Source organism: Bos indicus x Bos taurus, chromosome 7 (assembly GCF_003369695.1).
Source record: "Bos indicus x Bos taurus breed Angus x Brahman F1 hybrid chromosome 7, Bos_hybrid_MaternalHap_v2.0, whole genome shotgun sequence".
Taxonomy (NCBI): Eukaryota; Metazoa; Chordata; class Mammalia; order Artiodactyla; family Bovidae; genus Bos; species Bos indicus x Bos taurus.
This window is the reverse complement of record NC_040082.1, coordinates 104,201,982-104,226,797: the sequence shown is the minus strand read 5'-3', so window position 1 is coordinate 104,226,797 and position 24,816 is coordinate 104,201,982. Positions and strand designations below refer to the sequence as shown.

The window sequence follows — 24,816 nt, the reverse complement described above, 5'->3', positions numbered from 1 at the left end:
ATCACTCAATCATATTGATACAAAATTTATAACTTCTTAAGAGATGGATGTGAAAACTCTCGAACACTTTGTATGTAAAGGAGTCATCAGTTTCCCTCCTCAGAGCCTTCCCAGTTGCTGTTCCTTCTGCCTAAAATGCTATTCCACCAGACTTACCTGACTTTCTTAATAGCAGCCCTTGCCACGCTCTACCTCTTTTTCTTGCCCTATTTTTCTTCAAAGGTCTTGTTGCACCCCAAACATCATGTATATGCTGCTTTGTTTTAATTTCACAAACATTTAATGGTCAGGAGCTCTCCGAGGGACAGGTACCACCTCAGTGAACAAAACACATAAAAATCCTGCCCTCACAGAGCTCACAGTGTCTCCCCGACTAGAACGTGGCTCCAAGAGGTGGGACGCCGTCTGCTATGGTCAAGTGCCTTCCTTGGCACTAGAAAGAGCCCTGGCATGGGTCATACAATCAAAACCTTTGGGTGAAAGAAAGGCCAGACAGGATCAGGGTGAGAAGAGTGAGGCAGGACTGTGCCAGTGCAGGATTTGATCCTGTCGTTATTTTCACTTTTTGACTGTGCTGTGTATCATGTGGGATCTTAGATCCCTGACCAGTATCGAACCCGGGCCCCCTGCATTGGAAGCTCGGAGTCTTAACCAGTGGACTGCCAGCAAAGTTCCCATCCTGTCTTTATTTTAAATGTTGCTATTTTGGGCTTCGCTGGTGGCTCATTGGTAAAGAGCCTGCCAATGCAGGAGACACAGCTTTGATCCCTGGTCCTGGAAGATCCCACATGCCATGGAGCAACTAAGCCTGTGCACCACAACTATTGAGCCTGTGCTCTAGAGCCCAGGAGCCACAACTACAGAAGCCTGCGTGCCCTAGAGCCCATGCTTTGCAACAAGAGAAGCCACCACAATGAGAAGCCTGAGCACTTCAGCTAGAGAGTAGCCCATACTCGCTGCAACCAGAGAAAAGCCCGTGCAGCAATGAAGCCCCAGCACAGCCAAAAATAAATACACAAATAAAACATTTGAAAATAAATAAATGTTGATATTTTATTTTGTGTGTATTTTTGCATCTATTTTTATTTTTTAAACATTGAACTAAACCATTATTTCTCTGGATGGCCAAGTTTTTTGGCATCCCCTAAAACTCTCTTCTGGAGGCGAGGACCTCTCTCACTTGACTCACACTAGTTCCGACCCTGGTTGGCTGCATGTGGTGTACCCTTAATAAATGATGCCCATCATCCATTTTCTAATGCCAGGACATGCACATGGTGTGGTAGGCTACCCACCGTGTAGCTCATCTCGAATTTCCACTTGCACACCTGCAGGTCCCAGAGACACAGTAGGGCTTCCTCGGCCCCGCTGACTGCCAGCTGCTCTTTGTGGCTGACCTCCACACAGGTGACTCGGCTCCCATGGGCCTCCAGAGGGAACACCTTGGAATTCACACACTCGTAAAGGAAGAGGTCACCGTTGATCATGCCGTAGATGACACGACAGTCAGCCAGAATGGCCACACTGGCTATGGTGTCGGGCAGTTGGGTATAGAAGGTGTATATTGGCCCGTCGATGACTGGACAGGGGTCCCCCGGGCTGATGTCCAGCACCAGGATGGTGCTGTCATAGGCAATGGCCAGGTGCCCCTCGTCCTTACTAAGAGCCATGCAGTTGACGGCTTTCCGGGCTTCTGGAGGAGGGATACACATCACGTCTTGTCTGGAGTTCAGGGGGAACACCAGGACAATCCCCGAAACGAGGCCAGTGAAAAGGAGATTGGCCTGCTCGGCAACCTCCAGACACCTGACCTCGTTGGAGGTGTCCAGAGCATCTTGCTCCTCACCTGTCACAGAGAGAAGACCGCATCAAGAATGGATCACAGGGATACTGGTTCCCATCTTTTAAGGATTTAAAAAAATGCTTTTGTTACCCTTCAACTTAGCTATTGCCAGTCTCCCTGGTTTCGCTCCTGCCCACCAATCATCCAAGCTTTAAAATATGACAATCACAACATCTCACTGCCCTGCCTCAGACCCTCTGAAGCTTTCTCAGAACCAATATACATGCCTTTCTCAGGTCTTCGGAACCTCTCATCCCAAATGTTTCCTTTTGCCACCCTCTGTAAAGGGTAGGAGAGTAAATATTTTTGCCCCGTATGCTCTCTGCTGTCACCACTTAACTCTGCTGGCACAGCCCTAAAGCGGCCACAAACAACATGGAAACAAGTGTGTGTCTGGATTTGGCCCTTGGGCTGTGGCTTACTGACTCCTATCACCTTGCCCACCACCCTGCTCTGTTTCTTCACATCCTACTCTCCCCCATGACTAGCAGGCAAGCACCTCAAATTTTGCAACTTCATCTGCCTTGCTCACTGTTAACGCCCAGAGTTTGGCCCCAAGACTAGCACTAAACCAATGTCTGTCGAATCCAGACACGAACTTGAGAGTGAATTTCTTTTCTCATTTTATGATCAGCCAGGCAGAAGATTGAAGGCAGAAGCAGAAAAGGATGACAGAGGATGAGATGGTTGGATGGCGTCACCGATTCAATGGACATGACTTGGTGACTGAACAACAACAGGAATTTCTATACCTCCGTCTACCCAGTGGGGATTGGGCAGGTATTACTACTGACATGCTTAGATCCCCTTTACCAGTCAGTTCACCCAGATCTAAGATCTCATGGCTGTTGAGTGAAGGAAGCACCTCATTTAGCAATGCCTAGGGGCTGAGCCCACCACCTAGGATGGACAGTGACTGCCTGATATGGGAGTAAAAAGGCTGGTCCCTTTGCTTCAAGATGGGACAACTGTGAAGTGCAATTCGTGTTCCTGGGCTCCTTGTGGAATCAAGCTGAGACCAGCTCCATGTTCAACACTGCTGCCACCCAGCCTGCTTCCTCACTCTCTCCTCCTGGGAGCTCTCCTCTGTACACCACTTGTGCAAATATCCCCATCAGGAACCCTGCCTCCAGGGAAGCCTCAACTAAAACAGGAATTGACCATCAAATAGTCAATGACCATATGCTAGAAATTTATGAAATCGAGTCCTGTTTTCTATCAGCCACTTTTAACCTAACTGGGGTGTTACACACTGAATGTTTGGGTCCTACCCCCAAAGAGGTGTTGAAGTCCTAACCCCCTAATGTGATGGTGTTAGGAGGTGGGACCTTTGGAAGGTGATTAGATCATGAGGGTGGAGTCCCCATTAATGGAATTAGTGCCCTTGTAAGAAGAGACTCTAGAGATTGCTTCTTTCTCTGCTCTCTGCCATTGGAGGACAGATTGAGAAGGTGGCCATCTGCAAACCAGGAAGTGGGCTCTCAACAGACATTGATCTGCCAGGGCCTTGATCTCAGACTTTCTAGCCTCCAGATCCATGAGAAATAAGTGTCTGTTCTTTAATCTTCTCCTCTTCCTGTCTATGGTGTTTTGTTATGACAACCCAAACAGACCAAGACAGGGGCTTCAGTTCTTACCCACACAAATGGCTGTGCTTAAGTCTTACAAACCTTCTGCCAAGTCCCAAATGCTGACTTTGTTTTTGTCCCCAGTTTTAGGGAAATAGACATAGCTGCCGTTGTGTGACACTGCTGTGAGGCCAGTGCGGTCCAAGAATGGGTTAGAGGCCCTCGGCTTCTGAGCACAGGTGAGATCCCAGACTTTAAAAGATGAGGACTGACGGGAAGCAGATGCCACCAAGGCCCCACCCCGGGCCAGCAGGCTCACAGGGGCCCCGACACCGTCCAAGATGTCCAGCAGAGTCCCCTGCGCTGACAGACTCCACACCTGAGGATGGAAGCAGAGCGGCAGAACTTCTCCTTATGCTGCTGCAGTTCAGGAGGAATATTCTTAAGATCACTTGTCTGCCCAAGATAAACTTTCAGGCTGGAGGTCAAGGGCCCTCACATTTCCTCACCCCCTCAAACTTTCCTACATCTCATCAATCAGCTACCATGGCAGTTCTCAAAGTGTGTTCTGGGGAACCCCTGGAAGTTAGCCTCCAGGTGGTTCTGCAAAAGGGGAGTTTCAGGGAGTTCTACAAAAACACAATTATTTTTGCTGTTATTTAAGAAGTCATTTGTCTTTTTTACACATTCTTCCTCTCATAAATGAGCAATAGTCTTCGAGAAACTATGGAATATGTTATCAGAACAGATGGGAGAATGTAGAATCAAATATGAGAATCTGATTGTCTTCTGTGAAGCCAGACAAGAAAGAGATTTGCCAAAATATGAAATGATAACACTTTTCATGATTTTTGTGTGTGTGTTTCAGAAAATAATTACTGTTTTCACAAAATTATGCTATTATATTCATATGTCACATTGAGGAATTAATGGAGAAGTATTTTTAGATTTTGGCATTTAAAAATTTAACATGGTAAATATCAGTAGATACTAAATGCAATACAGGATCTGAAAAATGACACTTGTAGAAAAACTGGTGAAATAGGATCGAGGTCTGTAGATGAGTTTTGTCCCAAATGATATTGTCCCAATGTTAATATCTTGGTTTTGATAATGAGATCAATGTGATATAAGATGTTAACCCTGAGGATAGCTGGGTGAAGAGTTGATATGTATAGTTTTATGTTTTACGGAAGAGTTGCGAAGAGACCCAGAGAGTACTCATATATGTGTGTGTCTGTGTGTATATAATCATATATATATGTATATATGTGTGTGTATAATCATATACATATATATGTGTGTGTGTATATATATGTCCAATCCTGCTCCTCTGAAAGTTATATATATATATATATATATACATACACACACACACACATATATATGGGGCTTCCCTGGTGGCTCAGGTGGTAAAGAATCTGCCTAAAATGTGGGAGATCCGGATTCAATCCCTGGGTCAGGAAGATCTCCTGGAGAAGGGAATGGCAACTCACTGCAGTATTCTTGCCTGGAAAATCCCATGGACAGAGGAGCCTGGTGGGCTACAGTCCATGGGGTCACAAAGAGGTGGATGATTGAGTGACTAAGACACACACGTATGTATCTGAGATCTATCTGGGCTCTCTTCACAATTCTTCTGTAAGAACCTAAAACTATTTCAAAATAGATCATTTGTTAAAAATATATGAATCATGCGGATATAATCCACATACATGAAAGCTCCTTGAAGGTTCTCAATAACCTTTAAAAATCTAAAGAGGTCCTAAGACCAGAATGTTGCTGCTACTGTATCACATGCTCTTCTCCCCAGCTTGGAGAACTTTGAGCTTAATAGGATTTTTTCCCCATCTCCCCAACCCTGCTCCTCTGAAAGTCAAACTCTTCCCAGTATTTTATGTTTACCGGGAATGCTCTCTCTTTTGTTGAATGCTTTAATAATTGCCCCTAGATCTGTCTCTGAGTCCCAGAAGACCACCCCCACCGTGTCATCCAATGACCTGCTCTGTTTTGCCTGCACTAGTCTTTGTGGGTTTCTGTATTTTGAAGCCAAATGATCCCTAAAGAACCATACTTTGGGACTTCCCTGGTAGTCTGGTGGCTAAGACTCCTTGCTCTCAATGCAGGGACCTGGAGATCCCATGTGCCACAGCTAAGAATTTGCATGTCACAGCTATAAGATTCCACATACTGCAACTAACACCTGGAACAGCCAAATAAATAAATATTTTTGTTTAGAAAAAGAATCATACTTTCTCTTCCAGAGGTGAAGGTGAGGACGATGGGCCATGCATCTCTCCCTCACCTGAATGAGTGCATCCCGGGACCCAGTGACAATCAGATTGTTTTCAGGACCAAAAACGGCTGTCTCTACCACATCTTCGTGTTCAAGGTCAGTGGCCAGGAATCGATGAAATCCCTGTGCATCTGCCAAAAATATCCTCACGGACCTTCCAAAACCTAAAACAGCAGAGACCAAGATTATACTTTTCACTCCTTGAGGAATTTGAGAGTAATTGAATTCAATCAATAATGATTTTTTTTTGAGCACCTACTATACGCAGGTGGAAAGGATACAGTGGTGAACAAGCTAGACCAGGCCTCCATCATAGAGCCTACAGTTGGGGAAGGGTGAGCACACCAGTGATCAATAACCTCATAGAAAACAGTAAAGTTATTTATTATCACAAGGCTATGAGTTTTCAGACAGCTGATTCTGCCTGTTTGGGTTGCTGGTGGTCTCCCAGAACAAAGCTGGACACATGGTAAATACGTTTTGAAGGTGGAGGGAGGGGTGGGAGGGCAGGAGGAAGGAAGGAAAATAAAATGATTACAGCTTGTGTTAAGGGCAATGAAGTCAGGGGCTGGGTGCCATGAGAAAAACAGGACTCAGAGACGCACATAGCAGAGAAAGCAACGTGAAGATGGAGGCAGAGACTGGAGAGATGTGGCCATAAGCCAAGGAATCCCGGCAGAAGCTGGAAGAAGCAAAAAACAAACAAGTGAAGAAAAAACAACAGCGTAAACAAACAAACAAACAAACAAAAAACATACTTCTCAGAAGACTTTGGAGGGCGCCAGTCCTACCAATGCCTTGATTTTGGACTTCCTGACACTAGAACCATGAATAAAGATACTCTTATTGTTTTAAGCCACCATGCTTGTGCGGTAATTTATTGTAGGACATTTGCATTGCCTTTAGAGAGATGAAGAGGTGGCAAGCACTGGAAGGGTGGGAATAGCATGAGATGCCCGGAAGGAAGGAAAGGCCAGCTGTGTTTGAGAGAAGCATGGAAGCCAGTGTGGCTGGAGCAGAAGGAAGAGGAGGTGAAGGAGAGGAAGGAGGGGGTAGATTTAGCAAAACAGCAACAGGAACCTCCTTAGTGGTCCAGTGGTTAAGAACCTGCCTTTGAGTAGTACTGATGACCCTATTTTCAGGGCAGCAATGGAGAATCAGACATAGAGAACAGATTTACGGACACGAGGTTGCAGGGGTGGGGGGTGGGAGAGAGGAGAGGGCAGGACGAGTGGAGAGATGAGCAGGGACACATATACACTGTCGTATGTAAAATAAATAGCCGGTGGGATAGCTGTGTGCCTTGAGGAACTCAAACCGAGGCTCTGTGACAATCTGGAGGGGTAGGCCCCCATTAAAATCATGTTGATTTCATGTTGGGTTTGGGGGTCTATTGCATTAAATAAGACGTATTAATAACACAAATGCCACTTATTTCTCTTTACCTTTTTAAATGGGGTCGCGAGAACGTACACAATACAAATGTGGTTCACATTTGTACTTTTCATTCCTGGACAGCGCTGGTCTAAAGTGTCTTGAACCCTGGAAATGGCTTTGTAAAAATCAGACTGAAGGATTTCCCTGGTAGTCCAGTGGCTAAGACGCCATGCTCCCTTTGCAGGGGCCTGGCTTCTGTGCCTGGTCAGGGAACTAGACCCCACAGGCTGCAGCTAACGATCCCACATGCGACAATGATCAAAGGTGCCGCCTGTGGCAACTAAGACCCAGTGCAGCCAAAAAAATAAACTGATTAGTTTTAAAAAATTGGACTGGGACTTCCCTGATTGTCCAGTGGTTGGGAATCTACCTTCCAATGCAGAGGACAAGGGTTCAATCCCTGGTTGGGAAACTAAGATCCCACATGACGCAGAGCAACTAAGCCCATGCTCAACTAGAGAGTCCATGACAGTAATAAAAGATCTCACACGATGGAAGGAGGATCCCACATGCCGCAACTAAGACCTGATACAGCCAAATAAAAAAATAAAAATGAATATTAAAAAAAAAAATTAGACTGATCTAAGGTGGCTCAGACGGTAAAGAATCTGCCCGCCATGTGGGAGATCCGGGTTCAGTCCAGGTTGGTAAGATCCCCTGGAGAAGGGAAGGGCTACCCACTCCAGCATTCTTGCTGGAGAATTCCATGGACAGAGGAGCCTGGCGGGCTGCAGTTCCTGGGTTGCAAAGAGTCAGACAGACTGAGCGGATACCCTTTCCCTTTCAAGGACAGTGAAAGCGATCTGTATGATGCTACAATGATGGATATACATCATTACCCATTTGTCCAAACCCACGGAGTACACAGCACCAAGAATGAACCGTAATGTGAGCCACGGACTTTGAATGAGGATGCTGTGTCAGTGGGGTTTCATCAAACTCGGAGCTGCAACAAGCGTGCCGCTCTAGTGGGTGATGTTGAAAACGGGGGAGGCTAATGGGAGCAAGCAGGTACCTGGAATTCTCTGTGCCTTTTGCTCAGTTTGGCTGTGAGCCTAAAACTACTCTAAAATGTTTTTCTTTAAAAATAAAGTCAGGATATGGAGCACCTGTTTGTCACCTCTACCAGGAAGCCTTCCCTGACTACTTCAGGCTAAGTCATAGGTTCCTGTACCCCCTGATTCTTGTCTGAACATGGCACCAACCAGCCTTTCCTGTGGCTACCTAATCACTCATATCTCCTGATATGAGGGGTTGTGTGGGCTGGGTGTACTCTCTCCTCTCACCCCATGCCTCTCTATCCCTGTAACTCAGGCAGGAATAACCACTCTCATTTCAGAGGTAATGGAACAGAAGTCCAGAATGTTTCAGAGATTTATCCAGAACAGGGGTTGATGAACTACAGCCCGTGGGCAAAAATTGGCTGGTCATCTATTTTTATATGTGAGCTAGTAGTTTTTAAGTTTTTTCCATCCTTGAAGAAACTAACTAGGATTACTATTTCATAACACATGACAATGGTATAAAATTCAAATTTCAGCATCATGAAAGTACTTTTTTAAACTTTTTGGCCACACTGCATAGCATATAGGATCTTAATTCCCTGACCAGGGATTGAACCCCTGTCCCCTACATTAGAAGTGTGGAGTCTTAACCACTGGACCTCCAGGGAAGTCTCTCAGCATCCATGCAAATGTTATTGGCACACAGCCACACTCACTTGAAATCTCATCCATGGTGGGCTTCGCATTACAAGGACAGGGTTGGATAGTTATGACAGAGACCAGCAGTGATGTTTACTATGAGGCCCTGTGCAGAAAGAGTTTGCCCACCCACGTCCCCATTTCCCCAGGCCCCTCTCCACTGCCGACCAAACCCAGAGTTGCTGCCTCATGGCTCCAAATGAGAGCTAAACGCTACCTGCAGCGAGAAGAGACTCGTCTTCAGAGACCACCAGGAACCCCACAGCTTCCGGAAGCTTTTCCAGCAGGCTGTCTCCTTCGGAGGAAACCTGTGCAGAATCAAGGATGCCCATCAAGCGTTTCCACCAGGTTAAGGGTTTAAGGTCAAGGGCTTGCGTGTGATGCAAGGCCCTGCCACTCACCAGCTCTATGATCCTAAGTAAATTCCTTCAGCCCCAGGCTGCCTCAGTTTCCTCATCTGTTAAGTGGGCGATGATCCCAGGACTGCCTCACGGGGCTATCATGGGGTGAGAAGTGCATGGGATGGAGCCTTCTGTCTCATAATCAACCCTCCCAAAGTGGTAGCTATTATTATTATTACTGTTGATGTTATTGTTGTAACCAACTCAGGGACCCAGCGACTATCACAGCACTCTAGTTTTCTGCCCCAAGAAGAGCTCAGAGATCATAAATAAGATTGAAAGATAGATTACAGCTGGAAGACGGCAGTACCATTCTCCCCGTTCCCAAGTTGCAGAGATGAACTGATTTTGTTCAGCTCTTAGAGGAAGGTTTGGGTTTATTTTTGGTTGTTTTTGCCTGAAGAGGGGCAGGAGGAAGTTAATTTCTGCAATGGCTGTTGATGAAATACAATTTTTATTTTAAGGCAGGACAAGAAGAAACTAAACATAAAATTCTCTCTGTGTGTTAGTTTGGGCCTTCTCCCTCCCTAAGGGGTAGAGTGCGTCTGCCTGACACAGTAGCCAGCTCTCCTCAAAGATGGGAGTGCCTGCTCAACCACAAAGATGAATTTTCCTTTCTTCTTCTTTTTCTTTTTACAATTTATGCTTTAATTTTGAGGGAAATGGAGATAGTAGTACGAGTAATTCTTTTCCATAGATATTTCACTGTGAAGGAGAGTCTTTTTAAGGTTCTCATTGGTTATCTATCTTATATATAATAGTGTATATATGTCAATCCCAGTCTCTCAATCAGTGTTATATTAGTCTCTACTAACAAACGAAGTGCAACAAAGTGAATCAGCCATACGTATACATAGAGGGCTTCCCCGTGGCTCAGCAGTAAAGAATCTGCGTACAATGAAGGAGCCACAGGAGACACAGGTTTGATCACTGGGCTGGGAAGGTCCCCTGGAGGAGGGCATGGCAACCCACTCCAGTACTCTTGAAAGGAGAATCCCATGGACAGAGGAGCCTGGAGGGCTACAGTCCAAAGAGTCGCACAGAGTCGGACACAACTAAAGCGACTTAGCACACACGCACACATATATCCCCTCTTTTTCAGATATCCTTCCCATCTCGGTCACCACAGAACGCTGAGCAGAGTTCCCTGTGTTACACAGTGGCTTCCTGCCAGTTATCTATTTTATACATGTGTGTGTGCTCAGTCGCTCAGCCATGTCCAACTCTGTAACTCTATGGACTGTGGCCCGCCAGGCTCCTCTGTCCCTGGGATCTCCCAGGCAAGAATACTGGAGTAGGGTGCCATTTCCTTCCCTAGGGGATCTTCCCAACCCAGGGATCAAACCCACATCTCCTGCGTCTCCTACATTGGCAGACGGGTTCTTTACTGCTAGCAACATCCTAGGAAGGCCCTCGAAAAGCAGAGTAGAACCTAAATAATATTTAACCTAGAAAGAAGATGCTTCCTTCGAGCCTCTAGTGGAGGGGTCTGAATCAATTTAATCTGTACTTCGAGTGGGCCTGGACTTGACTGCGTCTTTAGTTTAAGCTGATCTTACCACTGTCTTCACATGTTTTGAAAGTAGAATCAAGACTTTCTCCCCAGCGGGGCTAGGATCTGAACACTAGTGAGATTCTAGAGACCCCTAGTTCTTACAACCCAGTCACCATCCTTCTAAATAGCAGAATTGATCTCTCTTCAGCCTGACCACCCGCTTTTTGGGGGTGCTGGGGATTGTCGTCCAGTCACGCCAACAGTTTTCTGCCCCGATATACATGTTTCTAGGAATCTAGTTTGAGTTCTGCCAGAAAAAGACACTGAGAATAGTATTTGAGTGCAACTAGTTTATTTGGGGGTCGATCCTAGGAAACACTGGTATAGTGTGGAGAATTGAGACAAGGAAGGAAAGGCAGCCAATCAGTGTGGCTCAAGAAGCAGTTACCAATGCAGGCAAATGTACGTGAGTCCTGCTGGGGGTGCCCTGAGAGAGAGTAGAGCATGCATCAGAGTTGCCCCCACTGAGGGATCAAGAGCTGGGTGGGGTTCTACCCACCACCTCTATTTCAGATTGGGAAGAGGCTGCTCCCAGGAGCAGCAATGCCGAGACCAAGTGTGCGGATGTAGGGAGAGAGGGGCAGGAAAGAAAAAAGACTCAGCTAGGTGCAGGGTCACAGATGTGCAACTGTAATATCAGTGCCTGACATCAAGCCTTCTGACTGCTGAGGCATCCATTTCTAAAGACACCCATCTTGAATAAACAAGCTGGCAGCTGCTAGCAAAACCACTGGATAAGGAACCAGGCTGCCCACCATGAAGGTTCCTCTTTCAGAAAACGCTGGTAACCTAGATAACTGACCACGTGGGTGACCCTGCCTTCCCCTTCCTACATCCTAACTCCTCCCCATGTGTTTTAAATTTTCCAGTAAAGATTGGATCCACAAAAGGCTTGGCACCCTACCCTCAAATCTGTGTGGTCCTCGGGCATGCTATCTACCTTCCTCAAAGTTCTCTGATGGGTTTTAGCTGAAGTGCATCCCATGATCATTAAAAAAAAAAAAAAAAGAGCCACAAGAGCCGGCCCAGTCATAAATAGGGGCTCCGTGGGAGAAACGTGTTAGAGCCCCCTATGAGTGATGTGTGCCCAGGAAAGCACCATAGGCATTCGTAACCGAGGGCATTACCATCAGTAGCCAGGGGACCGACAGAATAGCCTTCTGAATCGAGGGGATTGGCATGGGGCATCAAAGATGAGTTACACAGGGAGAAACCTGAACTCAACTAACATTATGTTCAGTTTACTCCACTGTTATGCCAGCGCTCCCACCCTACCCCGGCTGACTGGAAGCCTGGAGAGGTGCCCGTCTGTGCATCCCTTTCAGCGCCCTGCATGTAGGCTCCCTGTTTGCCCCCGTTTTACAGATGAGGAAACTGAAGCTCAGCAAAGGGCTGAGTAGCCCAAGAATACAACTAGGTAGAGGTGGAACTGGGATTTTCCTTTTTTTTGGTTTGTCTTTGTTTGCTTATTGAAGCATAGTTGATTGACAACATTGTGTTAATTTCTGGTTTATGACAAAGCGATTCAGTATATATATTCTTTTCCATTATAGTTTATTACAGGTTATTGAATATAGCTGCCTATGCTGTACAGCAGGGCCTTGTTATTTATCTATTTTATATATAGTAGCTTGGATCTGTTCATTTCAAACTCTTAATTTATCCCTACCCCCCATCCTCTTTCCCCTTTGGTGACCAAAAGTTTGTTATCTGTCTGTGAGTTTGTTTCTGTTTTTTAAATAAGTTCATTTGTAGATTCCACATAGAAGTGATATCATATGGTATTTGTCTTCCTCTTTTTGGCTTACTTCACTTAGTGAGATACTCTCTAGATCCATCCATGTTGCTGCAAATGGCATTATTCCGTTCTTTTTTATGGCTGAATAGTGTTTCCTTATGTATATGTACCACATCTTCTTTATCCATTCATCTGTCTGAAGGATATTTAGGTGGCTTCCATGTCTTGACCATTGTAAATAGTGCTGCAATGAATATTGGGGTTCATGGATCCTTTTGAATTGGAGTTTTCTCTGGATTTATGCCCAGGACTGGGATTGCTGGATCATAGGGCAACTCTAGTTTTGGTTTTTTAAGGAACCTCTGTACTGTTTTGCATAGTGGCTGCACCAACTTACATTCAGGACTGGGGTTTTCAAATTCAGTGAGTCTGATCCTAGAGTTCATGTTCCTTGCTAGGCTGCAGGATATTAGTGAAAATAATCAGTGATTGAAGGAGTAATGGGAAGCAACCAAGAGACCTGATGAAAGGACTGGGATTATCTTCCATGATCATGGTTGGTGCCTTGATTGCTCAGGGAGGCTACGAGGCATGAGGTCCAGAAATCTGGAGTTTGGGGGTGATTCTTTTTTTAAACCTTTTATTTTGCATTGGAGTATAGCCAATACACTATACTGATGCTGAAGTTGAAGCTTCAGTATTTTGGTCACCTGATACGGACAGCTGACCCATTGGAAAAATCCCTGATGCTGGAAAAGATTGAGGGGAGAAGGAGAAGGCATCAGAGGATGAGATGGTAGTACAGCATCACCAATGCAATGGACAGGAACTTGGGCAAACTTCGGGAGATGGTAAGGGACAGGGAGGCCTGCTGTGCTGCAGTCAATGCGGTAGCAAAGAGTCAGGTACAACTGGTCGACTGAACAACAACAACAACATAGCCAATTAACAACATTGTGATAGTTTCAGGCGGACGGCAAAGGGACTCAGCCATACGTATACATGTATCCATTCTCCCCGAGACCTCCCTCCCATCCAGGCTGCTGTACAACATCGAGTGGAATTCCCTGTGCTATAAAGTAGGTCCTTGTTGGTTATGGGACGATTCTTTAGTGGCCATATTTCTCCCTTCCTGAAACTCTCACCTCCTCAATAGGACACGCAAAACCCTCTGTGATCTATTTCCACTCCACTTCTCTTTTCTCCACAACACCAAGCATGTTCCTACCGCCTCACCACGCAACCCCCTATTCCCTCCATCTTTGCTTATTCATCTTAGTAATCCTTTCTTCTTCTGAGGCTGTCTCCCTGGAGAGGAACCTTCCAAGACTGCCTCTATCAGAAGCATTTGTTCCTTCACCCAAGCAAGAACATGCTATTTCTACCTCTACTGAAAACAGACTCTGTTCCTCTTAGTATGACTGTGAGTCACTGGAGAGCCTGGCTCCCTCCCTAGACTGAATTCCTCCCTAGACTGACGATGCGGTTAGACTCTAATGCATGGCGTGGTGCCCTTGCTCCTCCACCTGCAACTCCGATATAATGCAATCTTGGTGCCCCATCCATGTCCCCTCAATGCACTCCTCTATCCCTGAAGGGTGCGCACTGCACACCTGCAACTCGGTGCTGGGAGGTTGTTTTTCTGACCTCATTCCCTCATACACTTGGCCCCTGTGTTAATGCTCCTTGGAGCAGCCCTCACCTAACCACTGATGGAGCTGGTGGATAGAAACCCAAGTCCTATCCCCTCATCAGGGACAGTTCTGATACATGTTCTATACTTTCTCCCAGAGCATCCGCAGAAAGACTGAGCATCAACAGTTGCGCATTGGCCAGCCCCCAGGAGACACCAAGAGATGTTTCCTGGACTGTGCTGAATTGCAAACCCCTAGAATGAAGAAGCCTAGTGTCATTCATTAAAAGATCAAAGGTGATGGAATAATGCCATCTGCAGCACACGGGTGGATCTATACGACATCCTTTATACGTGGAATCTAAAAAGAAATGATACAAATGAACTTATTTACAAAACAGAAGCAGACTGACAGATTTAGAAAAGGAATTTATGATGGGGGGAGAATATAGGGAAGTGATAGTTAGGGAATTTGGGAATGACATGTACACTCTGCTATATTTAAATGGATAACCAACAAGGACCTACTGTATAGCCCAGGGAACTCTGCTCAATGTTATGTGGCAGCCTGGATGGAAGGGGATTTGGAGGAGAATGGATACACATATATGTATGACAGAGTCCCTTTGCTGTCCACCCCAAACTATCACAACATTGTTAATCAGGTATACTCTTAATATGAAATAGAAGGTTAAAAAAAAAAACAGATCAAAGGTGAGATGGTTTCTCCCAACTTCTGGGACATCTAAGCACTTTGGAGCTGAATTAATGTTGACTCAGTCAACATTTGTTGCTTACCAAAGAGATGGAGCCCGTGCTGGACCCAGTAACCATCATTCCTCGTTTCTGGACTGAGACCCCACAGGCAACTGTATCTTCTTTGACGCTGGACAAACGTTGCCTCCTGTGCAGTGTTCCCGTGGCTGAGCTCCACAGACTGATCACGCCACCCTGGGACACAGTCAGCAGTGTGGCCTGGGAAGCCAGCACTGCCATGCATACCCAGGGGTCAGAGGCATCCCCCAGGATACGGAAAATCAGCTCTGCAGTTTCCAGGTTCCAAGCACTGATCTAACAGAATGATGAAAAGACAGAGCCATGTCAGAGGGAGACCTAGATCGCAAGTTTGCCAGAGTCAAATGCAAGACCTGTTCTTTTTTCTTTTTGGTCATTGCACTTGAAGTCTTTTTATCTTTATACAAATTTTAATGGTTCCTTTCCCTTTATTGGTTTTTGTTCAGTCGCTCAGACGTGTCCGACTCTTTGCAACCCCGTGGACTGCAGCACGCCAGGCTTCCCTGTCCTTCACAATCTCCCGGAGTTCACTCAAACTCATGTCCATTGAACTGGTGATGCCATCCATTTATAGTTACTACAAAATATTGACAATATTAAAACCTGCTCTTTTTTAGAGTTTATGCATTTTATTGTCAATGCTCCATCAGTTTAAAGAAAAAGGAGGGAAGGACTTCCCTGGCGGTACAGTGGGTAAGAATCCACCTGCCAATGCAGGGCACATGGGTTCTATCCCACTAAGCCCGGGTGCCACAGCTACTGAGCCCATATGTTTAAATAACTCAAGCCCGTGCGCCTAGAGCCGGAGCTCTGCTACAAGAGAAGCCACTGCTATGAGAAGCCCATGAACCGCAACCAAGAGTAGCCCCTGCTCACCACAACTAGAGGAAGCCTGAGCACAGCGACGAAGACCTGGTGTAACCAAAAACAAGTAAATCAACTGAAAAAGAAGTAACCGGCAATGTTTTTAAAAATTTGATTAAAAAGCAAAAAGGAGTGGGGAAGTGGAAGGGATCCTGGAATGGATTCTGGAACGGCAAAAGAACATGTGTGGAAAAACTGATAAAATCCAAATGAAGTGTGGAGTTGAATTGATGGTAATTGTCCATATTAATGTTTAGTTTTGATAAATGTACACTGGTTATGTAAGACAGCATTGGAGAAAGCTGGAACAAGGCCATACAGGAACCCTCTCTACTATCTCTGGAGTTTTTCTACAAATCTAAAACTGCTGGGAGTTCCCTGGTGGCCCAGCAGTTAAGAATCCACCTTTCAATGCAGGGGACACAGGTTTGATCCCTGGTCAGGGAACTAAGATCCCACATGCCATGGGCAACACACTCTGGAACCCAGGCACCACAGCTAAAGAGAAGCCCACAAGCCACAACAAAAGACCCTGCAAGCTGCAACTAAGACCCAACACAACCAAAAATAAATGAATATATATATTTTTAGGAAAAAAAGGGTATTATTTCTCAAATCATTTTTAAAAAATAAATAAATAAAATTGCTCTAAAATACAGCTTTAAAAAAATAGAAAAACAGCCGTGCCATATGCATATATGTTCATTCCAAGTAATTACTGATGTATAATTAGAGAAGTTTCATCCTTAACCTTATCCCCAAAAGTATCTTTTCATCAAAAGTAATCATTTAAATAATTCTATTAATTCTACTTGTGGGGTTTACACTAAAGGACTCGGAAAAGATACACAGAAAGATATATACATGTGTATATATGTATAAGGAAAGTTACCTCAGCTATTTGAACATGCAAAGAACTGGAAGCAACCTGTATGTCCAGTATTAAGGGATTAGTTAAATAAGCTGCAGCACAGCCATGCAACAGAATCTTATGAAATCACTAAACATGCTGATTTTGAAGAATTTTTAAGGTTGTGGGCAAAGATCCTTTTATAAAGCTGTACATATGGTTTTATCCCCCTTTTGTTTCATACACACATATATACACACACGCACACCGTAAAAAGCAAAATTATGATAATGGTTAGGTTTGCAGTTATTTATTATATACTATTCCTTTACTATATTTTCCCAACTTTTGCTGATAACATAGCTGATTTCTAGAATCAGTTTTGAAAACAACCCACATCTCTGTAATAGTTAGGCCTACACTGTCCAATAAAAATACGATGTAAGACACATATGATGTTAAATTTTTTATAAGCCACATTTAAAAAGGTAAAAAGAAACAAGAGGTATCAATTTCAATGATATACCTTTTTAACCCAATATATTCAAATGTTGTCATTTCAACATATAATCAATACAAAATTATTATTGAAATATTTTACATTATATTTTATGATACTGAGTCTTTGAAATCCAATGTGTGTTTTATCCTTACTGTGCCTGTATGCTCAGACGCTCAGTCACGTCTGACTCTGCAACCCCATGGACTGAAGCCCACCAGGCTTCTCTGTCCATGGCATTCTCTCAGCAAGAATACTGGAATGGGGTGTCATTTCCTCCTCCAGGGTATCTTCCTGATGTAGGGATTTCACCTCCATCTCCTACCCCTCTCGCGTTGGCAAGGGGATTCTTTACCACTAGCGCCACCTGGGGTGCCCTTTGTATACAGTTCAGTTCAGTTGCTCAGTCGTGTCTGACTCTTTGTGGCCCCATGGACTGCAGCACTCCATGCCTCCCTGTCCATCGCCAACTCCCGGAGTTTACTCAAACTCACGTCCATTGAGTTGCTGATGCCGTCCAACCATCTCATCCTCTGTCGTCCCCTTCTCCTCCTGCCCTCAATCTCTCCCAGCATCAGGGTCTTTTCCAAGGAGTCAGCTCTTCACAGCAGGTGGCCAAAGTATTGGAGTTTCAGCTTCAACATCAGTCCTTCCAAAGAACACCCAGGACTAATGTCCTTTAGGATGCACTGGTTGGATCTCCTTGCAGTCCAAGGGACTCTTAAGAGTCTTCTCCAACACCACAGTTCAAAAGCATCAATTCTTTGGTGCTCAGCTTTCTTTATAGTCCAACTCTCACATCCATACATGACTACTGGAAAAATCATAGCCTTGACTAGACAGACCTTTGTTGGCCAAGTGATGTCTCTGCTTTTTAATATGCTATCTAGGTTGATCATAACTTTCCTTCCAAAGAGTAAGCGTCGTTTAATTTCATGGCTGCAATCACCATCTGCAGTGATTTTGGAGCCCCAAAAAATAAAGTCTGCCACTGTTTCCACTGTTTCCCCATCTATTTGCCATGAAGTGATGGGACCAGATGCCATGATCTTAGTTTTCTGAATGTTGAGTTTTAAGCCAATATTTTCACTCTCTTTCACTTTCATCAAGACGCTTTTTAGTTCTTCACTTTCTGCCATAAGGGTGGTATCATCTGCATATCTGAAGTTATTGATATTTCTCCCAGCAATCTTGATTTCAGCTTGTGCTTCATCCAGCCCAGTGTTTCTCCTGATGTTCTCTGCATATAAGTTAAATAAGCAGGGTGACAATATACAGCCTTGACGTACTCCTTTTGCTATTTGGAACCAGTATGTTGTTCCATGTCCAGTTCTAACTGTTGCTTCCTGACCTGCATACAGGTTTCTTAAGAGGCAAGTCAGGTGGTCTGGTATTCCCATTTCTTTAAGAATTTTCCACAGTTTGTTGTGGTCCACACAGTCAAAGGCTTTGGCATAGTCAATAAAGCAGAAACAGACATTTTTCTGGAATTGTCTTGCTTTTTCCATGATCCAATGGATGTTGGCAATTTGATCTCTGGTTCCTCTGCCTTTTCTAAATCCACCTTGAACATCTGGAATTTCATGGTTCATGTACTGTTGAAGCCTGGCTTGGAGAATTTTGAGCATTATTTTACTAGCCTATGAGATGAGTGCAATTGTGTGGTAGTTTGAGCATTCTTTGGCACTGCCTTTCTTTGGGATTGGAATGAAAACTGACCTTTTCCAGTCCTGTGGCCACTGCTGAGTTTTCCAAATTTGCTGGCATACTGAGTGCAGCACCTTCACAGCATCATCTTTCAGGATTTGAAATAGGTCAACTGGAATTCCATCACCTCCACCAGCTTTGTTCGTAGTGATGCTTCCTAAGGCCCATTTGACTTCACATTCCAGGATGTCTGGCTCGAGGTTGGTAATTACACCATCGTGATTATCTGGGTCATGAAGATCTTTTTTGTACAGTTCTTCTGTGTATTCTCACCACCTCTTCTTAATATCTCTGCTTCTGTTAGGTCCATACCATTTCTGTCCTTTTTTTGAGCCCATCTTTGCATGAAATCTTCCCTTGGAATCTCTAATTTGGACTCTAATGTTCCCTTGGTATCTCTAATTTGGACTCTAAGTGGACTGCCTCAGGGGCAGAGGCTCTGGGTGCAGTAGACCAGGGTATGGCATAAGCCCTCCTGGAGGAGGTTGCCGTTAACCCCACCATAGAGCTGCCAGAACTTACATGGGACTGGGAAATGAACTCTTGGCAGGCACAAACAGAACCCTTGTGCACACCAGGACCGAGGAGAAAGGAGCAATGACCCCACAAGAGACTGACCCAGACTTGCCCGTGAGTGTCCAGGAGTCTCCAGCAGAGGCGTGGGTCGGCGGTGCCCTGCTGCAGGGCTGGGGGTACTGCGTGTAGCAGTGTGGGCATGGGACCTTTTGAAGGAGGTCGCCATTACCTTCGTTACCTCCACCATAGTTTGAAGTGAAGTGAAGTGAAGTCGCTCAGTCGTGTCCAAATCTTTGACACCCCATGGACCGTAGCCTACAAGGCTCCTCTGTCCATGGAATTTTCCAGGCAAAAATGCTGGAGTGGGGCACCATTTCCTTCTCCAGGGGATCTTCCCAAGCCAGGGATCGAACCCGGGTTGCCCGCTTTGCAGACAGACGCTTTACTGTCTGAGCCACCAGGGAGGCCCCTAGTTTGGCCCCAGGTAAATAACAGGGAGGGAACACAGCCCCACCCATCAACAGAAAATTGGATTAAAGATTTACTGAACATGGCCCTGCCCATCAGAACAAAACAATTTCCCCTCAATCACTCTCTCCCATCAGGAAGCTTCCATAAGCCTCTTACCTTTCTCCATCAGAGGGCAGACAGACTGAAAACCATAATCACAGGAAACTAACCAATCTAATCACATGGACCACAGCCTTGTCTAATTCAGTGAAACTATGAGCCATGCCGTGTAGGGCCACCCAAGACGGACAGGTCACGGTGGAGAGTTCTGACAAAATGTGTTCCACTGGAGAAGGGAATGGCAAACCACTTCAGTATTCTTGCCTTGAGAACCCCATGAACGGTATGAAAAGGCAAAAAGATAGGTCACTGAAAGATGAACTCCCCAGGTTGGTAGGTGCCCAATATGCTACTGGAAATCAGTGGAGAAATAACTCCAGAAAGAATGAAAAGATGGAGCCAAAGCAAAAACAACACACTGCTGTGTATGTGACTGGTGATGGAAGTAAAGCCCGATGCTGTAAAGAGCAATATTGCGTAGGAACCTGGAATGTTAGGTCCATGAATCAAGGCAATTGGAAGTGGTCAAACAGGAGATGGCAAGAGTGAACATCAACATTCTAGGAATCAGCGAACTAAAATGGACTGGAATGGGTGAGTTTAACTCGGATGACCATTATATCTACTACTGTGGGCAAGAATCCCTTAGAAGAAATGGAGTAGCCATCATAGTCAACAAAAGAGTCCGAAATGCAGTACTTGGATGCAATCTCAAAAATGACAGAATGATCTCTGTTCGTTTTCAAGGCAAACCATTCAACACCACAGTAATCCAAGCCTATACCCCAACCAGTAATGATGAAGAAGCTGAAGTTGAATGGTTCTTTGAAGACTACAAGACCTTCTAGAATGAACACCTGAGAAAGATGTCCTTTTAATTAGAGGGGACTGGAATGCAAAAGTAGGAAGGCAAGAAACACCTGGAGTAACAGGCAAATTCGGCCTTGGAGTACAGAATGAAGGAAGGCAAAGGCTAATAGAGTTTTGCCAAGAGAATGCACTGGTCATAGCAAACACCCTCTTTCAACAACACAAGAGAAGACACTACACATGGACATCACCAGATGGTCAACACTGAAATCAGACTGATTATATTCTTTGCATTCAAAGATGGAGAAGCTCTATGCAGTCATCAAAAACAAGACTGGGAGCTGACTGTGGCACAGACCATGAACTCCATATTGCCAAATTCAGACTTAAATTGAAGAAAGTAGATGGCAACCCATTCCAGTGTTCTTGCCTGGAGAATCCTGTGGACGGAGGAGCCTGTTGGGCTGCTGTCCATGGGGTCACACAGAGTCGGACACAACTGAAGCGACTTAGCATGCATGCATGCACTGGAGAAGGAAATGGCAACCCACTCCAGTATTCTTGCTTGGAGAATCCCAGGGATGGAGGAGACTGGTGGGCTGCCGTCTATGGGGTTGCACAGAATCGGACACGACTGAATCGACTTAGCAGTAGTAACAGCAGCAGCAGGGAGAACCACTAGACCATTCAGGTATGACCTAAATCAAATCCCTTATAATTATACAGTGGAAGTGAGAAATAGTTTCAAGGGATTAGATCTGATAGATAGAGTGCCTGAAGAACTATGGATGGAGGTTCATGACACTGTACAAGAGGCAGGGATCAAGACCATCCCCAAGGAAAAGAAATGCAAAAAAGGCAAAATGGTTGTCTGAGGAGGCCTTTGTGTACAGCACATCTCAATTTGGAGTAGCCACATTTCAAGTGCTCGATAGCAACATATAGCTGGTGGTCACCATATTGGACAGCAGAGCTTATAAACTACCAATATTACTCACATGTTAACAAGTACCAATTACTTTTATTACTTCATTGTAGAACAATTAATAGCTATTAATTATTTGGTACTTACTATGTACCAACAAACTGGAAAATTCTTAAAGAAATGGCAATACCAGACCACCTGACCTGTCTCCTGAGAAATATGTATGCAGGTCAAGAAGCAATAGTTAGAACAGAACATAAATAACATAACATATCAAAGTTTGCAGGGTGTCGGTAAAGCAGTGCTCAAAGGGAAATTTATAGCACTAAAAATGACTGTATTAAATACTATGAAAGGTCTCAAATCTTAAGGTCAGAAAGAACTATCAAGGTTATCTAATCTTCAAAACTCTAAGTTTTGAAGTCCCTTATGGCACCCTCTCAAGTGGTGGTGTACTTCAGCCTCATTTCAGGGAACACCTCTTATAAACACAATGTGCCATCTTTGACTGCTCTGGTCTCAGCCTTCCTTTGCCAACAGGGCAGGTATTTGTTACCTTTGAGCCTGAAGCTGAATACACAACCTTCTTTGCTTCATCCACACGAAGGCTCCAGGTCTGAGATTCAGTGGGATCTTTTGAACCTCCATCCCAAATGGTGAATTTCTCCTGGCCAGACAGTAAGTCCCACAAGCGCAAGGTCTGGTCTTTCGAGGCAGAGATGGCATGTGTCCCTTGGGCAAACACTTCCACACACCTCACCTCTCCTGCAACAGACCAGGGTGGAGGAGAGCACATTAGCTGGGAACATTTCGACCTTCTGACTACTAAAACATCTATGGGCTTGGAAATCCCTGGTTTACCAAAGAAGAGATGTACAGATTAGAACACGTCTGAATTACAAATAATGGAATGTGGGGACTTTTCTGGTGGTCCAGAGGTTACGGGTTTGCCTGCTAACGCAGGGGACACAGGTTCGATCCCTGGTCCAGGAGGATTCCACATGTGGAGGAGCAACTCAGCCTGTGAGTCGCAACTACTGAGGCCTCACTCTAGAGCCCGTGAGCGGCAACTACCGAGTCCTGGCACCACAGCTCCTGAGGCCTGTGTGCCTTCAGGCCCGTGCTCTGCCGTAAGAGTAGCCCCCGCTCACCGCAACAAGAGGAAACGCCTGCACAGCAACGAAGACCCAGTACAGCCAAAAATAAATGCATGCATACATGAACACATCAGAAACCATAACGGAATGTGGCAAAACTAAACTGAATGAAACAACCGGTTGGGATTAAATCATTTGCCCAAATGTTGACTCGCTAATAAACAGATCATTGAAATGTATAAAAGTTCATCATCTAGGGAGTATTTAAAGTTAATAAACTAACAAAAAAACCGAAGTGAGATTATAGAAAATGTCATACTCGTGGAGAGATATTTTTCTAGGAAAAACATGAAATCTGCAAGACATAAAGGGGAAAAATTGACCGATTGGATTGCATAAAAATGTAAAACTTCAGAAGGATAAACTTGAAAGATATCACACACTGGGAGAAAATATTTGCAGTCCATAACAGATAAGTGAAGACCCTCCCTAATAAACAAATAGCTCTTACAAATAAGCAAGAAAAATACAAATAACCTACTCACAAACGGGACAAAGAATATAAACAAGAAATTTACAGAAACAGTACAAGTGAACAATAAGCATTTGAAAGTGATACTCAACCTCACTAGTAACCACAAAAATCCATCATGAAATACCAGTACTATTATTATCCATTGTATTGGCAAAAATTTGATGGATTGCTTGCTGGAGTGCTGGCAGAGATACAAGAAATCAGTTATTCTTATACTCCACTAATGAGAGTATGCTGCTGCTAAGTCGCTTCAGCCATGTCCAACTCTGTGCGACCCCAAAGACCGCAGCCCATCAGGTTACCCTGTCCCTGGGATTCTCCAGGCAAGAACAATGGAGTGGGTTGCCATTTCCTTCTCCAATTAGAGTATAAGTTGATAAAAAACTTGCAAAGATGTAACTTGGTGACATTTTTTTAAAGTTAAAATGTGCAACCTCTTGGTTTTGATAATATACTATAGTTGTACAAGGCATTGCTAGTCTGGGAAGGTGTATAAAAGTACATGGGAACTCTTTGTACTATTTCAAAAGTTTTTCTGAGTCTATAGATTTTTTTTAGTACAAGAAGCTAAGAAAAAGAGAGAAAACATGAAAAATGTGCATACGATTTGACTAAGAAATCCCACTCCTAGAAATGGTGTCTTACAGAAATAATAGCGTAAGTGTGTGAAGATGGATAAGGACTTTAATTGCAATATTGTCTAAATAAAACAAAACAAAAAAAAAAACTGAGGACTTAACTGGTGGCCCAGTGGCTAAGACTCCGATCTCCCAAAACTGGGGGCTCGGGTTCAATCAATCCCTGGTCAGAGAATTAGACTCCACATGCTAAAAATTCCACCCAGTGCAGTCAAATAAATTAATGTATATTTTTAATGTTCAAAATGGATGGAGGGGGTACCCTGAGGGCACAGAAGCCATTCTAATTTTTATTAAAGAAAACACCCAAAGGGAAAAACACGTGCAGTCACACACACTGAAGTCGATCGGGTTCTGGGATCTCTCAGGTGTGGGGGGATTTAAAGGGCTGATCCAGCCCCAAAGCTTCAGGGTCCTGGTTAAACTGTCTCCAAAAGAGAACCTCGTTTCAAGGTTTTTTCTTGTTTAATCTTTCCTCTTTAACAGCAGCCTGAAAGAAGATAATTCTCTTTTTCCACTAGAAATATAAAACTGAAAAGCCCATCCTGGAACTCCCCTGGTGGTCTGTGGCTAAGACTCCATGCTCCCAGTGCAGGGGGCCAGGATTCGATCCCTTGTCCAGGAACCAGATCCCACATGCTGCAATGAAGGTCAAAGATCTTGTGTGCCTCAACTGAGACCCGACGCAGCAAAATAAATTAACAAACAAATATTTAAAAAACCAAAAACAACCTATGAAAAGAGAGTTGGTTAAATAATATGGTGTGTGTTAATTGCTCAGTCACGTCTGACTTTTTGGGACCCCATGGACTGTAGCCCACCAGGCTCCTCAGTCC

General features: G+C 44.6%; 1 protein-coding gene across 6 annotated transcripts in view; it reads right to left on the bottom strand.

Moving 5' to 3' along the window:
• The window catches only part of NWD1 (NACHT and WD repeat domain containing 1), an 82,338-nt gene that overhangs the window by 5,609 nt on the left and 51,913 nt on the right, over positions 1-24,816 (bottom strand). For all 6 annotated transcript variants that reach the window (XM_027548124.1, XM_027548130.1, XM_027548127.1 and 3 more), the window contains 6 exons: positions 22,267-22,475; positions 14,973-15,245; positions 9,065-9,155; positions 5,717-5,871; positions 3,514-3,790; positions 1,296-1,846 (listed from right to left, as the gene is read on the bottom strand). In XM_027548124.1, coding sequence (XP_027403925.1) covers positions 1,296-1,846; positions 3,514-3,790; positions 5,717-5,871; positions 9,065-9,155; positions 14,973-15,245; positions 22,267-22,475 — 1,556 coding nt within the window. The remainder of the gene's footprint in view (positions 1-1,295; positions 1,847-3,513; positions 3,791-5,716; positions 5,872-9,064; positions 9,156-14,972; positions 15,246-22,266; positions 22,476-24,816) is intronic.